Here is a 17,258-nt window from a genome sequence, read left to right on the forward strand (position 1 = left end):
TCCATGGAGACGGCAGCTTCCCACGCAACTCCTCAGGTAAGCCTGCTCCACAGCAGCTTTTTCCTGCACCGGTTTTCCTTGCACAAGGAGCACAAACTGCCTCCTGATTCAGCCACCACAGCTGGGATCTTGGGTTCATAGCCTGTGCTGAGAATGAACAGCAAATCTACTCTTGAGTTACTCCAGCTCGGCAGAACTGGAGCAGTTGGTTCTTATTGATCCATTGGAAAGCTGAGCTGCATAAAGTAGTGGTAAAGACCTAAGCTCTGGCTTTTGCCCATCCTGATAGAGCAAACTACAGCACTGGTGCCAGGAGGCAGCTGTAACTGCAGGGATGAGCTCGGGGCAGTCTGGCAGGGTGTGCTCACTGTGCACCTACGAGTACCACCACGATCAATTGTCCACTCTCCATCTTGGCCCTCTGCCTGTGCTGCTGTCCGCCTCTGCAGCCAGCTTTCCTGCTCTCCCAGCAAGGGTTGTCTCTGCATGGCAGTCAGCCACTTGGTGCAGCCGTGCTGCTGCTCCCAGAAGTGCCCAATGGCTTCTCGCCGCTGCCATCCCACGGCCTGCAATGCCAAGAGGGAACAAGCAGCGCCTCCTGTGTCACCCCACCCAAATACAGCGGCCTGTGTAGCAGGTGACAGCCAGGAGGGGCTGCCTGGTGCTCCCAGGCTGTTTGCTGCCCGCAGTGAATACACAGCACATAGTCCCTAGTGGCTCTTGCCTCTCCTGTGAGGGCAGCCTGCCTGTGCTATGATCCTGAGTAGGGTGAGAGAAGAAGAAGGGAGCTAGGAATGATACTTTGAGTGCTCTTTTCTAGTGATGCTACTTCCATGCTCACAATTGACCAGAACTAGCCTGACGTGGCTCCCCATTCCTATTGAATATAGATGTGTACATCCACATCCTTCTGCAGTGACACCACTGATGGCAGTGACAGGGGTACACCAGTGACAGCCAGATAGCTCCCATCTGAATATTTTTGATGTTACACTTCCTCCATACTGTGTGAGAACATGCAGGGTAGCACAAAACTTCTACAGATTCTAGAGCAGTTCATCTAGATTCTGTGCAATATTTAAACTCCATCATTTGAGACAGCTCAGATGTTTCCTTGTACACATTAGAAAACGACCTGTTGAGTGCATGACATGAAATTGATGATCAAGAGTCCTTTGGATGACAAGTGGGTTTCTTAAGAAATGCATTTATCATCTGAATTTTCTCATACCTTGTAAACTGACTATCAAGAGATTGTGTCTGCCAACAATTTGCATCTGTATTTACGTATTCTTATCATCAATTTGCATTTGGAAGGCTTTTTTATCAACCATCTGGGCTAGAGATTCCATTTTTCCACAAGAGAAAGCTTAGGCTTGCACAGTGTGCACACAAGTCCATTTGAGGACAAACAAATTTCACCTCAGCATCTTTCAAATACAGCCAGTGTGTACTTTATTGAAATAGTAAAGATTCATGATGCTTGGAAAGAACAAAATCCATGAACTACTCCCTTCCCAAGAGCAGGCTGAAATGTAAGTGCACTCAGCTGCCCTCTGTCTAGAATATTTGAAGCCAATGGGAACAGAGGCGCTGTGAGGTGTGAAGGGTCAGGTATCGCTGTTCCCTGGTAGCTGCTCTGAGGGGATTCAGCCGGGCCCAGCAGGACTCGCTTGTTCAGGCTCGGCTTGGTGCTGTCACGAGGCAGCTGCAGGTCTTTCCTCAGGGAGTTGCAGAGTGCCTCTGTCCTCAGGGCTCGGGGAAATCAGGGCGCTGAGACAGGAGAGGCAGCTGAGGGGTCCCTCGTGGGGAGCAAGTCCTGCTGGTGGGCACTGTCTCACAGGGAGTGGGAGCTCTGCGGCCTCAGGAACGTGCCGCTGGCTGTGGTACCTGTGGCACTTGGGAGCTGGCGCTGTGTGGGCAATTGTCAGGTTGAGCCAAGGAGCTGTGCCCAGCTGGGGGGGCTGGGAGAAAGCAAGGAGCCAGAGAGCAGGGAATTCTCTGAGCCAGTGCCAGTTTGTACCTCATGGAAGCCTGGCTGGGAGATGGGGCTGCAGGCCGCTCCATGGCGGGGTGCCTTGCCCGGGGCTGCAGCGCTCATGGCTGACCCTCTCCTTACAGTGACCCCGCAGACGGCCACTGGTGCCGAGCGCCGAGAGGAGCCGCTCCGTGGGAAGGGGCAGAAGGACGGAGCCTCTTTGGAGCCACAGCAGTCCTTGCTCGAGGCACTCTCCTTGCTCAGCAGCGATGACTGGTAAGAAAGGCCCCGTTCACTCTGTCTCCCTCTTAGCGTTAAGGTAGGTTAGGAGAGCATCTTGCTAGTGCCTCTGAGCCCCAACAGCCCAGAGGGCCGAGGGGCACCAGTGAAACCACTCCAGAGCAGAGAGAGGATAAAGATTTGAGAGCAGCCTTTTCTTGGCCTTGGTCTGCAGCAGTGCTCCAGCTGCAGCAGGTCCGTGCTGTTTCCTCGCTTTGCCTGCTGCTCTGTGGGGCTGCAAAGGAAATCTTGAGGGAAGAGAGAAAGCTGTGGGACAAGATGATTTGCTGGCTGAAGCCAGAAGCAGGATGGCAGCAGTTTGGAGTGTAGAGATTTGGGTGCCTCGGGGCCCAGTGGGACTGAGTAAGATTTGTCTCTGGCCCCACTGCTGGCAGCAGATGCAGGAGTCAGGGTCTGCCTGTGACCTTCTGCATGTGAGTCCCAGGAGCAGCTACAGGGAGTTCTTCTTTCTGAGAAATGCACTGAGTTGTGCTATAGAGTCACTCAGCCTGTCATTAGTCCTGAGGGGCTCATGGCAGAAGAGAAGGAAAAAGAAATAAAATCCTCTAGGAATCTTGCACTTTTGCAAGTCAACTGTTTCCTTCTCACTGCTTCATATGGGCCTGAGATGTTTTGTCAATACTCACAATGTGTCCCAAACTTAGACACTGACAGAAGGAGGCCTGTAGAGGCCCAGAGGTGATAACCCCACAAATGTTAGGTGATACTGGTTGTCTTTTTGATGTCTGGGTTATCATCTACTCACTGCTTCATTCACCCTGGGATAAGGACTCCATTCACCCTGGGATAAGCATGAAAAATCTGCCGCAATGCATCTCCTTGTGCAGTCGCCTTTGCTCTGCCCTGTCTCTTCTGCTTTCTCTTCCCCATTTCTGTTTGGTGCCCTGTGAGGTGCAGAGAGCTTCTGCAGCTGTGGGGGGGTCCGGGTGACACTCAGGGATGCCCGTGGCATCAGCTGCCAGCCCTGCGCTGCAGCCCCGATGCATCACGCGCCTTCCTGTAGCTCAGGTCCTGCCCAAAGCAAGTGCTGAGAGAGGGAGTTGTTTGCACCTTGTAAATAACATGTTGCTGCTGTTTTAGGTAGGGGCTTTTGGGAAAAGCTAGACTTTCAGCTGTTCTTGCCCGGGTGTGGAATCTTCTGGGGCATCCTGCTGCTTTCTTGGGGAATGTGTGAGGTGGAGTGGAGTGGGTGACAGACAGGCCTAGATTGCAGAGTGGAAACTCAGCTACAGAGTGCCAGTGCAGACTCTCACTGCTGAACTGCCTGCTGGGGCTAGCAAAGAAGGAAAATGCCCCAGACACAGCCCAATGGGACTGTGTCTCAGGGACAGGTACAGGGAGGTGACAAGAAACAGCAGCATGGCACGGTCTCACAGCCTCCAGGAAGCACTGACATAGGGACTTCATGTGCCAGAGACTTCAGAAAGGCTGTCTTGTTAAACGGCCACAAATGAAGACTCTGAAAGCCCTCTATTTGCCTCTTGGATTTGTGTATGCTTTTGACAGCCACAGCAACCTGTGGCAGCGAGTTCCACGATTTCATCACGTACTGCTTGAAAAGCACCTCCCTTTGTTTGACTGAGCCGCCAGCCTGGTAAATTCAGAGGGTGCTGCCTAGTTCTTGGGTGGAGAGAAAGTCAATCTTTTTGGTACTTGCCTTTCAGGGAGCTGAAGGAGAAGGGACTCTTCAGCATCAAACACCTGGCTGAGTCCCACTCAGAAGTCCTTCTTTGTAGACTTCGTGAGGTTTGCTTGGCACTTACCAACGAGGTAAGAACATTGTTCTGAATCGTCCTCCGTGCTTCTTACACGGTGTGTAGAGTAGATATGTGCTTGTTCATCTCCCTGTGTGCTCAGGAACTGCCTTCATTTCTGTTTCTAGACCTTATCTTTCTCATGTCTGTCAGCTCTCTATAGGATCTGTGTGCACATGTAGCTCTATTTACTGGTAGGTCGGGCATCTGACACTCTCCTCTTGGAGCGAGCTGCCATTACAATGCAACGTGCAAATGCAGAAGCGGAGACACTAATTATGTTATTTGCTGCAGTCCAAATCTCTGCCCAAGCTGTAATTCAACACTGCCAATTAGTCTGTAGACTTGAGCCTGTGTTTTCTGTTTCCTGGCTGAGGGCTTCAACTGCTGCTGTTACTTTTTCAAACAGGAGCAAATGACTCTTTTGTCTTTATGACTTGTGCCTTTATGGCTTGAGAGCAGCCCTTGCTTTAATTTGTTTCTTTGTTTTTTGAATAAAAGGGCCTAAAACCAAAGCAGTGGACATTCCAGAAGAATTAAGTAGAACACTTTAAGTGAAATAATATGTTTTAGGCCTGCAGGAAGCAGGCCTGAGGCCTAGCACAAGTAGGTGCCAGAGTTAAGTGCCTTTCTGTGCTTGTGCTCTTCTGCTCTGCCTGTGCTTTTGTGTTCCCCTGGACACAGCGGGAAGTGTTGTCATTTCCTGGGACTTTTGTCTAAGGCAACTGGTTTTCTTTTCAAGGTGATTCTTATGTTTCCCCGCATGACTTCCCCAGGTGACCAACCTTCGCTCAAAGGTGTCTTACTCTGCAATCGTCACTCTTGGAGAGCTCTTTGTGACCTTGCAGAAGGACATGGACTCGGAGGTGGATGAGGTTGCTCGGGTCCTTCTCCAGATGGTGTGGAACTCCCCAGAGTTTGTTCAGAAAGCAGCCAGTCACACCCTGGGAGTCATGGTGGAGCATGTGACTCCTGCACGAGCAATGACTGCTCTCATGGACAGTGGAGTCCAGTAGGTTCTTCTTCTCTTAGTGATATTCTTCACCTTCTATTGTGTGTGGGGGGGGAGAAGGGCTGAGAGAGAGAATGGGAACGGTGGGAGGGAAGGGTCCTGTATCCTGCATCTTCTGTGAACTCAGTGACTTGATTCTCCAATCAACCTCACTTCTTTCCTCTTGTCACCTATTTCTGCCCTCATGCAGCCCTTTAGTTGACAGAATCACAGAGCTGTAGAATATGCTGAGTTGGAAGGGGCCCATCAGGCTCATCGAGTCCAGCTCCTGGCCTTGCACAGAACAAACACGCCAAGGGTCACACCATGTGCCTGAGAGCGTTGTCCAAAGGCTTCCTGAACTTTCTCAGGCTTGGTGCTGTGACCAGTGCCCTGGGGAGCCTGTTCCAGTGCCCAGCCACCCTCTGGGTGAAAAACTTTTTCCTGATATCCAAGCTCAACCTCCCCTGACTCAGCTTGCTGCTGCTTCCTGGAGTTCTCCCAGTCTGTCCGAGTTGCCTAGATGTGGTGAATGGTGGGCAAGTGAAAGTGCCTGCAAAGGCTAAGGATAGAGCCCTGTGGTTTTGTGGGAAGAGGGACAATTGCAACTGCAGCTGTGAGCGCTCTTTGATATTTCACAGCCCTAACCACAGAGGCCTTGGGAAAAACCATGCATCCTCATTATGCCATTCACTTGAGAAGTAAGGAGGGTTCTTGCTGGGGCATGGAGCACATGGGGGAGAACGTGCTGGGTGTGGCACAGCCTGCACAGCAGGTGCAGCTCCTGCCAAGAGGAGTCTTGTAGGACTGTCCTGGCCTTAGAGCCCCACTTGCTATTCAAACTGATGTCTCATGTTAGCCTTGAGATGATGAATCACTGTACAGGCACCTTCACAGGCCGACTGCCGTGGGACAGCTGAAGCAGGTGCTGCCTTAAGTGTTGGTGCTGGGCCTGATAGTCCCCAAGAGACACTGTCTAGAACAGGACAAGCTGGCTAAACTGACTGCCACCCTTTCCTCAGCTTTGGAAAAGGGGGAAACGTTCAGATGTATCTCTTGCCAAGCCTCACAGAAGAAACTGGCTGCATTGCAGAATATTCTGCAACTTCATGTCCCACAGCGTGTTTTCCCTGCATTTGTTTCTTTCCCAAGGTCTGCAGATTTGGGGGTAAATGGGTGCAAATATCCTCAATCCTGCTGCGGCTGTCTGTGTAGTGGCTGGCTCCTGATGGGTCAGCCTGGGTTGTCTTTAATTTCCCTCTTTCTCAGAGTGAATTTGGGGAAAGACGTTGAGTATCAGATAGTGCAGGGAGACTGAATTCCTCACTCTTGCTTGCAGGCAGTCCTTCTGTAGAGTGCCAACTTTGTGTTTCTCTGCGGACAGAACCTTCTACAGGTGTCCCAAGTGTCAGGGAGAACCCAGGCCTCCTTCCCCCAGCAATGACAGGGAGCATGCTCTGGCCAAGGCCTGCGCTGTGTCCCTCTGCTCCCTGTGCCCCAGTGTCCGCTCTCTTCTTCCCAGGAGCCGCCACGTCCAGGTGCGGAAGTGCGCGGCCCAACTCCTCCTGTCCTTGATGGAGAAAACTGGAGTCACGAAGCTCGCAGGAACGCCCAGGGCTGAGAGGCTGGCGCACGCGGCAGGGACGCTTGCTCAGGACTGTCACAAGGACACAAGGTAATGATCTTCATTTCACCTCCTAAAACAGGAAAACTGTTGGGTGTCTGGCTGTAAAGGGCAAAACCACAAAAGAGTGGAAGCTAAAGGAAATATTAAGTTCCCTCACTGTGTGGATGAGGTTCACAGAGTCACGGAATACGCTGAGTTGGAAGGGACCCATCAGGGTCATCGAGTCCAGCTCCTGCCTGTGTGCAGGGCCCCCCAAGAGTCACTCCATGTGCCCGAGAGCATTGTCCAAAGGCTTCTTGAGCTCTGTCAGGCTTGGTGCTGTGACCACTGCCCTGGCTTGTCTGGGGAAATGACTGTGCTGGGGAACCTGAGGTTGTCCCGCAAGAGGGAGCATTGCCAACTTCCTGGGACTTGAATGATTCTTTCCTGAGATCAAAAGAGCCATCAGATGAGCCAGTCAAACAGTTTTGCTTGGCCTTAGGTGCACAAGACAAAGCCAAAATGTTGTCTAATGTTCATCACTGAAGGATCGCATACATCTATTTCTCATTAACTTAAGACTTTCCTAGAAATATTCCAGGGGTCTTTAGCCAATGTATTCAGTCTTTCTAAACCTCTTCTGCAGATTTCTATAATGCTCTTATCTGTGGCTGAATGACCTCCAAATTGCTTCCTGAAGAAAACTGTGGTTTCCTAGTGGCAAAATCAACCCAAACCACCCAAATCCCCTCACTTTGAGGATTCAATTCCCATTAATAGCTGCCAAGAACGCATGAGCAACTAGCTGTCCCTGTGCATACATATGGTATAGAATAATCAAAAGCAAGCATGAGGCATTTGGTCCTGGCTTCCCTGCCAGTTAAAGAAAGGCAAATTACTGTGCAATGGCAGCAAGACACTGCTAATAAGCTCTGACTCAAAGCAGAGGTGTTTTGCTTGTTCCCTGGGATCCTTCGATGCCACAGAAGCGCACCCACAGTTTCAGAGTGAGATTGTATTTTTCTGTTGCCCCACGTTCTCCTCTTGCCTCTTGTGTTCAGCTGACAGCACTGTGCAGTGACAAGTGGAGGTAAACCTCTCTCTTTGCTGAGTAGGTAATGCCTTCTCATGCAGGTATGGCAGCTGCTGAGTTTAAGGTATCAGCTTATTCTGTTACTGCTCCTCCTTTGTTTGTTCACCTTCTATTCTTTCTTTCCTTCTTTCTTTCTTTCTTTCTTTCTTTCTTTCTTGTTTTAGGCATTATGGACAGGAGATGGTGAAAATGATGCTGAATCACCAAAAATTTAAAAGGCTTTTGGAACAATCTCTTTCCACCCGTGACCTGGAAGATATTCTGACAAGAATGAAGAAGAAAGTAAGTGCTTGGTAGGAGAATGTCTCCTTTGTGCAAGTATTGCCACTGCTGATATGAGATCAAACATACCTAATCTTATCTCATTCCTTTTCTGCCAAATCATTTTGCTCCTGGGAATGAACTGTTGATCCGTAGCCTGTTCATCTGCAGAGCACAAAGGAACTGATAATATTAGGGGGAAAGTGGGGTATTGGATATTTTGTATATTGGCCACAAACAGGGAAGGGAAAGAGGAGGAAATGTGTTTACATTTAAGCATAACCCCCCACCCCACTATCCCTACTCTGCCCCCAGTGACGCAATTAAGTGAGAACAGTGCTTCTGGAGATAACAGAGTCTTTGCAAAAGACACAGGAAGCAGTAGTGCCAAGAAAATTTCCAAATATTCAAAAGATGTCCCAGTCAATCCCAATTCCTACAATTACTATCTGTCTTCTGGGAATACTGCCCTGCTGTCATGCCCTGTGCAGCTGGAAGAAGCTTGGTGAATTCAGCAGCATCCAGAGGAAAATCATTTGTTTGCCTGGGTTATTTTTTTATTCTTTTTACCTACGTTATAGAAGGGAGTGTGCCTTTGTGCAGCACCAGGGAGAGTGAGTGTGGAACCAAATCAACTTCCAACACAATGGGCCAACCTCCAAAGAGTCCAAATTTTTCTGCAGCTTCCTTTAAGAGCATTAGTTCCCTACCAGTTTGCATTATTCCCATTTATGCTCAAGAGGAATGCATTTGGGATTTTAGACTGCTGCTCAGTATGGTAGCAGCCATAACCTGCCTTGGGCTATTGAAAACAAAGAGTTGGCATCACTGAACCTCTGGCCTGTTTCCTTCTGTAAGTTCGGAAAGGTTTGCCCAAGCCTTGGTAGCAGTGATCCTGGTTATAAGTTGTGTTTTAAACAGGTAATTTCCTATTTTACATTCTAAAGATCCATGGGGTTTCTTTATGCCTTTGTAGGGGATGGAAACGCAGAAGGGTGAACACCCATCTGTCGAGAAGCCTGTGAAGAAGAGGAGCGATGGCTCGAAGAAGCCCCAGGCCACATTGCCTTCTAGTAAACGGTACTGAGCACTTTAGTTAGATGTGACAAAGCACGTGGCAAGCTTTACATGTCTCTTCCTCAGGAAAATCTTTCTGGTGGAGATGACCTGTGCCAGAGATTGTTTCCTTTCCCTACAAATGCTCTATCATAAAAAATGTCTCCTTCTGCATTACGCTGAACACAACTTCTCTGGAAGGGTTTCCACAAAAAATAGGCGACAAAAAGACACCCATTGGTTGCAGCTCAGAAGATCCAGTGCACTGGCAAGGACAGTGCTGTGGAGGCTGTGAGAGGGCCATGTCTCCGCTGCCTCACTTGGGACAAGTAAATTCAAGCAGGGTTTTTTTCCTCTGAGAGCAGTCTTTTTCAGATGGGTGTTTTGATGAGAAGTCCCAGTCTAGAAGCAAGATGCTGTTCCCCAAAATAGCACTTCTCATGCATGTGGTTTGGCCTTCCTGAGTCATGGTTTTCTTACCCTCAGACAGTACCAAGATGAGTAGTAAGTAGCAAGCCAGTTCCTGAGCAACTTTGGTCAACAGGTGTCTCAATGTGGACGTTTTGTCTTGACATTCCTGTCCTTCATACTGTTTGCTTGATGGACAGCATGTTTGGTTTATTTCCCCCTGTGCTGCAATCAGCATTTGAGACAGGAATTTGGTCCTTGCTGTCTCTTCCTGCCAGTGGGAGAGCTACTTGTACCTGTTGTCCTCTGATAACAGAGGGGATTTATTTAGCTCTGTCATGCTCAGCGCTGGCAGGAGAGTGACCACATGCCTCAGTAGCGTAGTCAGGATCTTCCCATGCTCAAGAGAGTTGTTCCCAGTGGGTTTGTTAAGCTGTGGATCTAGTCTCTAGGGAAGCAATCATGTGAGCGTAGTGCTGGGATGTCTGGCTTCTGTTTTTATCCCTGTTACGGATTTTCTGGATCCTTCAGATATGCCCCTATCCATCTGTTCAGATGCATCTGAGCTACTTTTCCAGATTGTCATGCCTGCTGTAGAGACACTTCTCCAGAGGGATGAGTTTCCTTATTATAAGACGCACACCTCCCTCATGATGAGGCATTTAAACATGGAAGTAGCGTCTCTCTTTCTTCACAAAGCAGTGCGACATGTGTACCTGGGAAGCCGTCTGGAGATAAGTGAGATGCATCTCATCCTTGGTTTTCCTGAGTAAGCACTGGTGAGAATGTTGCTTGCAGATTGTCTCTTGTAATGATTGTGTAGCGGGTTTGGTTTGTAACCAGGCAGAAACACCAATTTAGTGTAGTGGTTTGGTCCAAAATACTCATTACTATTTACCTTCTGTGAGATAAGAATTAGGAGAAACGCAAAGCAGTCACCAAACTTGAAAGAATAGAAAGAAGTTTATTAACAGACCTAAAAGAAGAAAAAAAAGTCATACCACGCCTTCAGAACACTTCTCCTCCCCCCTGCCTTTCTCCCTTCTTGCAGTGATAATGTAAAAAGACAGCCCTTGAGATGTTCAGTCTGTTTACCACTTCCATAATAACCTTGTTCAGTCCATTTAGGAAGAGGAGTCTCTTGCCCATGCTATGAAAACATTATCGCAAGGAGCCAGCCACCCGGGTTGGTTCTCTGCTTGCATGTGAGTCCCTTCCCCCGTCTTGCAGCTTTTCCCACAACTGCTTTCGAGGGTCCACTCTTGAATTGCTGGGGTAAAATTTTAAGGTTGAGCCGTTCAGAAACAAAAGTTCTCTTCACCCATCTCTGGGAGTATTTCATTTCTAAGAATAGAGGCCCTTCTCCTTCCCTGGAAGCAAAGGGTCTTCCTCATCTTCCTCTTTAGAACTATCTCTGGGAGCATCTCTAGGACCTGAGGTTTTCTCCTTTTCCATTTGGAGCAAAAGTCCTCATCACTTCCATCTCTCCCTGTTCAAACTTCTCATGAAATTACAGCTGCGTCAGCATCTGCTTATCTCAGCGCAGGTGCTTTTGCTCACAAGTACAAGTTGAATGCTCCACCCCCCATGCCTTCATGAAATTACAGCAGGTACTCTGATCTATCATAGCTTCACAACAGAATTTCAGCTTTAAGCATCTCCTCTTTCACTTCCCTCCGGTTTTCAGCTCTTCATAGCACTAAAAGGGTTAATCTCACCTAGGCCTTGCAGCTGGAATGTGGCTTATCGCTGTTGGTCACATGACCTCTGCCAGACAGCCGTGCAGCTTTAGCTGAATCTTGGCAGCTCTGGAGAGGGGGAGCCGAGCCGCTCCGGCTGCCCACAGCCCTGCTGTGGGGGGGGTTCCGCGGGTGGAACAGGGCCCGTCGGCTCCAGGATGGCCGTGGCCCGACCCGGCCTGGCCTGAGCAGGGCCTGGGCCGGGCCCGCTGGCCCCCACACGGGGCCCGCAGCCACCTGTCCCAGCACCGGAAACAAGACAGAGAGAGTCTGCCTCGGGGTTTCCTGTTCTTAAGTGTGGATCACAGAGGTGGTCACAACTTTAAGTGGCTTAAAGAATTGTCCATATTCAAAGTGGCCAGCTGATAGGTTCTGTCAGGTCACAGAAGGAGCTGTAAGCACTCCTTTGCAAGAACATCACTTCCGGGACTATGCTTGCTAACCCATGACAGATTGTCATGAGGTCTCCCGTTGTTTTTCAGATCAGGATTTTCTAGCTTGAAATCACATCATTAGGAAACCTCCCCAAGATGTTCTGCTCACAATTAACTGAAGGTATGATCACCAACAGGTCCGCATTTGGTTTTATTCTCCAGGGTGAAGTCTACCTCTGATGGACGCCTCCTACGCCGCCCAAAAGCCCAGGTCACGTTACCTCCGGCTGTGGAAGAAACGGAGCCGCTCCAGAAGCTGTACAATCTCCTGGAAGCCAAGGAGTTTAAGACACGGATGGAAGGAGTGGCACTCCTCCTAGACCTGTGCAAAAGCAGCCCCCAGCTCGTCTCCACTAACACTGTCCAAGTATGTAGGGTGTCTTCATTGTTCCTTTCCTTTAGCTCCTTTCCCAAGCCTGTAGCAGGCAAGTTAATTCAGTGTGTCTTGGCACTACATCCTGGCTGTGTGGGACAGGCTGGTGCCTCTTACCCTGAAATATTTAATTCAGGTCCACGCTTCAGGACAAGTTCTTTCGGTCCAGATGTATTTGTCTGGCAGGTGCCTATTGATGCTGTTCATCAGAGGAGGACAGAGTTTTCTGCTGGTGTAACTTCTGCTGTCTCCTACTCCCACTTGGGTTAAGTGAAGGGAATCCAGCCACTGAAAGCGTGGCAATTATTCTCCAGACAAAAAAATGGGTTTGGATGGGGAAGAGAAGTATCAGGCTGGGCAGGTTTAAACCAATTTTTTTTAAAAGGATACTTCTGTAAACTCCGACTTGTCTTGCACAGGCACAACTCTGGTTACTCGTTTCCATCGGCATCCCTAGTCCTCTTGGTAAAGACGGTGCTCACCCTTCTTGGGGGGGTCTTTTTTCTCTTTGGAAAAGGAGGGAAATGGCTAGGGACAGATCTCTTCCTTCTCCTCCCAGTAGCTGCTTTTTCCCTTTGTCCAGAAAATGGTGCCTGATAATGTGGCTGTCAAGGGACTGAACCTGCTCTAATGAGAGTGGTCCAGCACATTAAATTTCAGAAGTCTACCTGCTGGGTAGACAATTGGTCTGGATCCTGGAAGAGTTGATCAGAGCCCTGCACTTCTCCAGACACAGGTTCTGAGACAGATGGAACAAAACCTGGATCTCCTCCAGCCATAGTTTTGGCAAAATCGTAACTGTCCTCAGAACTTGAGACAACTGCGTAGAAAAAGGGGCATTGTAAATATCTGGTTCCATACTTCGAAAGCAAAGATACCGTTTTGCATCAATAAATGGGATGAATTTAATGACTGAAATGTGGAGAGAAACACCATAGGAACTATTCTGTCCCCACCCAAAGCTCTTCAAAATATATGAAAATCTTTCAACCAGCATGAGGTTGCGCAACCATTCCAGTGAGCGGCCCACAGGAAAACAGGGAAATTGTGCAAGCAAGTGCTGACCTGACAGGAAGGATCACTTTCATCTTTTACATTGCTGAGTGCTCACTTCTGCGTCCCTTCCTCAAACAAGGACATTTTAATCCAGCTTTCATGTTGTTTGTTCTCTTCACAGATTTTTGATTATTTTGTCCCGAGACTTGGTGATACGCACAAGAAAGTGAAGCAGAAGGCGCTGGACGTGCTGGCTGAAATCGTAGGCATCCTGAAAGATGGCTTAAACCCGGTGATCATCTGTCTGGTTGAAGGAATAACAAACAACCTAAACTCAAAGGACCCCGGGGTTTATGCCGCAGCTGTGAAAGCGCTGGAAGAATCCATGGCTCACTTAGGTAAGGCTGAGCCCTGGCATGGACTCTCCTCAAGTGTGTCTCTGCCTCTGCGAGTCAAGAGAACGCTGAGTGCCTTGACAGCTGTTGTTGTCTGTGGAAACCTCCAGCTGACATCCACCAGAAGCTGTGCAGGTGCAGTCTTTACGCACCAGTCCCCCACCAGGCTTGAATGTGCATCAGCATTTCCCAAAAGTCCCAGGAGCCCTTGGCTCTGTGCTGCTTGTCTGAAGAGGAAGTGCTGGACTACAGCTTTGCTGGAATTCAGGGCCAAAGGGATTTTTGGAGTTTGCCTGGGCCCCAGTTGACTTCCCAAACGAATAGCTTTGCTGTTGGCATGAAGGGACAGCGGCGCATCAGAACCTCTGCAGAGCAGCCTCCTGGAAGGCTCCACATCATAGGCATTAGCTTCATTAGGACAGCAGGATCAGTTCTTTACTGCATGCTTGCATGAAGATCATTTGGGACCTCCTTTTTGTATCTCATGCAGGAAAGGAGCTCTTAATAATACCCTGCTACTGAAACCCACACTGGGGTGTAGCTCTGTAGTGGTTCCCAATGAAGCAGATTGCCTGCTTTGTCACTGCCAGCCCTGGTGACCCTGTGAGGGACCAAACTTCATCCCACACACGTTCTGTCTCCAGGAAAAGCTTGCCTTGGCTTATTAGAGTGGTAGGACTCGAGGCTTGCAGGCCAATGCAGGCAACAGTAAATTCAAACATGACCCCCAAAACCGCGACAGATAGGCACAAGGAAAACCAAAATACATACGCCGGTCAAGTATTGGGAAATCAGTTCATTTTCCAGTCTCTCTGCCAAGATCTGATTTCACAGATGTTACAGAACCCCACAGGCTACTGAGGCACTGAGCACTAATAGCTCTTGTATGAGTAACTTGGAGTCTTGTCCCTAGATCCACACAGGTAACCTGACAATTTAAAAACAGCTTATCCTTCAGGTGGGAACGGAGGTGTGCATTTTGGAGCCTTCTCACCCTTTTCCATAGGGGAGGGAGAAGATCACCTCTGCAAAGCTCTGGGATGCAAAACCTTTTCACTGCTTACGTGTGATTGAAGTCTTGAGGTCCCTGATGTGAAATGTTTAACATAGCTCCTGGTACAGCAGAGAACTTTGGATTTAAAAAGTGACAGGAGAGCTTTTCTTTTGGAATTTAAAATCTTCCCAAGTAGGCTGGAAGGAAAGAAGAAAAGGATTCAAAAATCGGCAGGAATTTCCTTTCTTTTACAAAATGTAGTTGCCCCTGCCCTTTCCCTCCCCACTGTCCTTTCTCTTATGACCTCAGAAGAGAGAGCAGAAATGTGTGTTTCCCTTGTAGATAAAGTATCCCTGATGAAAGAGTTCAGCCACCGCAGGAGTGAACTGAAGGGCCAAGCTCTGCTGGATGTCACGGAGCATCTCTCAGGTATGGCCTCCCCTTCTAAGGCAAGAGGTCTTCCGAGGCAGAATTTACAGGGAATGCCAGTGAATAGACACTAGAGTGGCTCCTCCAAATCAGGAGGTGCTGAGCTTGTCTCTCCTGCCCAATACCCATGGAAGGTGTATTGGGCAGGTTTTCCCTGGCTGCTGCAGAGGTGTGCAGCATCTGAGATGGGGGCGGCACTCGGCCTCGGGGCTGAGCTCTCACTGGGGCATCTCAGAAGCTGCCTCCAGGAAAGGGAGGGGCTAAAAATTCCCAAGCTGGCTCCTCTCTTGGAAGCTCAGGGACAGCTCTGATCCTTTAGGGAAAATGGTGGCAAATGCTGTTTCAGGGGATCGGTTTGTTTTGTCCTCACAGAATTCTTGCTTTGCTCTTGGAAAGTTTTGAGGCGGAAGCCTGCAGTGCCTGGGGGTCACAGCTTAGGTCAAAACTCAGCACACGTGTTAGAGGCACGGATTTTGTGCAAGGCAGCCTTTGGGGGCAGAGGGGCAGAAGCAGAGTGCTGAGGCTCCCTGCCTGTGCTGTGGAAGTGCCATTGGACTGAGCATTTCAGGGTGTGCAGTCAGGGTCTTCCTATGTCAGCGCTGCCCAAAATGCTCCAAATGCAGCTGATAATTGATTGCTCAGAGGAGCTTGCTATGTCAGCAATAGCCAAGGGATGGAAAAATGATAACCTCAATATATACTAGAGAAGACAGTGTATAGCCTTGCTTTATTTATAGCCTTGCTTTAGCGGGGTCTAAATCCACTGCTAATTAAGCCAGGTCACAAAAACGGAGTCATCCTTTTTATTAGAAATCTCTCAATTTCCTCTCTAAAGTGCCTTTCAAACCTTCAGCAGTGGGTTTAGACAACTTCTAAATGGAAATAAACAGCAATTTGACATTTTGGTCATTCATCATGCCAGAAACAGATTGTGGAATGATTTAGTAAAGCTGTGAAGTCTGCCACAGGTACAAGGCTCGGATCTGGAGAAATTAGTCCTGAGGGCTTGGTGGTTCTGTTTTGGGGATGTTCAGCTGCTTTGCCCATTTCTGGATCATGGGGCTCTCACTGTTATTTCACTGATCTTAGCCAGAGAGACTCCCAAAATCACAACTAGAGGTAGATCCTTGTTTGCATTAAGGCTGGTGGTTAAGAAGTTTGTGTCTCTCTTCCGGCAGCGCTTGTGGCATGGGTTTATCCCAGGAGCCCCGAAGTCGTCCAGCGCTACGCCCTGCCCGTGCTCTGGTCCTTCCTGGGGAACAAGGCGCTGCCTGTCCGAAGCGCCAATGTCCGCACTGTGGTCACCAAGCTTGCCTGCGCCCTCTACAAGGTGATGGGCGCCAAGCTGAGGAAGCATGCTGCCAGCCAGCCTCCGCATGTGCGGGAAAACCTCTCCGACATTTTGGGCTGGTGAAGGCTCGATGACCTGCAGGAAGATGACAAAGTGCTGAGTTGGACACCTCCGGACGTGACTTCTTAGCTGTGCCAAAAAGGACAGAATGCAAAGGAAGGGTGTGCACCTGCCCCTGCTCTCTCCACCCCCCTTCCTAGTCGTGGCATGGGGTGCCTGAAGCAACTTCCAATTGAGGACAAGGTGAAGGCTGAGCATGGCTCAGCCTCACAAAGAGGTAAGGCGGGAGCTGGGCCGCTCTCTGGCGGGAGGAAGGCTCTTGTGCCAGCCTAGAGAGCCTGGGCACATTGCCAGGGAACAGTGCTGCCCTGCATGTGCCCCCTGCACTGAGCTGTGCTGCTCCCAGTGCCCCGTGGAGCTGTAGGGCTGCTCAGCTGTGGGGCCGGGAGAGGAGCAGGAGGGTGCGTGTGCAGCTGAGCCATTCCTGGAAAGCACAGGCCTCTGGGCTCCCTGCTGTCCCAGGGCAGCCCAGAGGCCAGGCTGTTCCTGTGCTGGCTCTGTGCAAGTGGGTCAGGGTGTCTCCCTGGCCTGCCTCAAGTGGCTGCTGGCAGGAGCATGTTTCCCTGTGCAGCTCTTTAGAAGTTTCCAGGGAATCTCTCACATGAAATACTGTAGCTTCTGATGCTTTCTGTTGGCATTGTGGCCTCTGTTATATTTTGTGTTTCCATTTTGCAGGACTGACTGGCTACACTCTTGCGAAGAAGTTTACCGTGGAATCTCCCTCTATGCTCCTTCCCTCCAAGCCATTGCCTCCCATCCAGAAGAGCTCTCCTTCTTCTAACACAAACAAAATAAGGAGCAGAGAGCAGGAGAATGGGAAAAATGTCACCGGCAATGATGATGACAGGAGAAAAAAGCAGGAGCTGAGTTCAGAGAGAAAAGGACATATGGTAAGGACACCAACCTAAGTCCTGTCTGGTGGATTTCCAGTTTATGTGCTGTAGGCAGAGCTCGGAGACCTTTTGCTGTGGTGTGAGGCCAGGGAAGCAGCTGAGCAAAGGGAGAGCTCAGCAGGACACTGCACTTCAGGCTGTCTTTGC

General features: G+C 49.6%; 1 protein-coding gene and 2 long non-coding RNA genes across 3 annotated transcripts; all 3 read left to right on the plus strand.

Moving 5' to 3' along the window:
• Positions 1 to 2,110: 2,110 nt before the first annotated feature.
• Positions 2,111 to 4,849, plus strand: LOC125322576. The gene is made up of 3 exons (XR_007202100.1): positions 2,111 to 2,254; positions 3,943 to 4,048; positions 4,809 to 4,849. It is a non-coding gene; the product is annotated as an uncharacterized LOC125322576 (long non-coding RNA).
• A 153-nt stretch (positions 4,850 to 5,002) lies between these two features.
• On the plus strand, positions 5,003 to 7,926 carry LOC125322559. Its single transcript, XR_007202077.1, has 3 exons — positions 5,003 to 5,044; positions 6,546 to 6,698; positions 7,887 to 7,926. It is a non-coding gene; the product is annotated as an uncharacterized LOC125322559 (long non-coding RNA).
• Positions 7,927 to 7,971: 45 nt separating this feature from the next.
• On the plus strand, positions 7,972 to 16,301 carry LOC125323496 (TOG array regulator of axonemal microtubules protein 2-like). The gene is made up of 5 exons (XM_048298517.1): positions 7,972 to 8,004; positions 8,960 to 9,063; positions 11,783 to 11,987; positions 13,171 to 13,387; positions 15,986 to 16,301. Exons 1-5 carry the CDS (start codon positions 7,993 to 7,995, stop codon positions 16,219 to 16,221), a joined length of 774 nt encoding a protein of 257 aa, XP_048154474.1. The 5' UTR covers positions 7,972 to 7,992; the 3' UTR covers positions 16,222 to 16,301.
• The last annotated feature ends 957 nt before the right edge of the window (positions 16,302 to 17,258 follow it).

The sequence above is a fragment of the Corvus hawaiiensis genome, chromosome 3, assembly GCF_020740725.1.
Source record: "Corvus hawaiiensis isolate bCorHaw1 chromosome 3, bCorHaw1.pri.cur, whole genome shotgun sequence".
Taxonomy (NCBI): domain Eukaryota; kingdom Metazoa; phylum Chordata; class Aves; order Passeriformes; family Corvidae; genus Corvus; species Corvus hawaiiensis.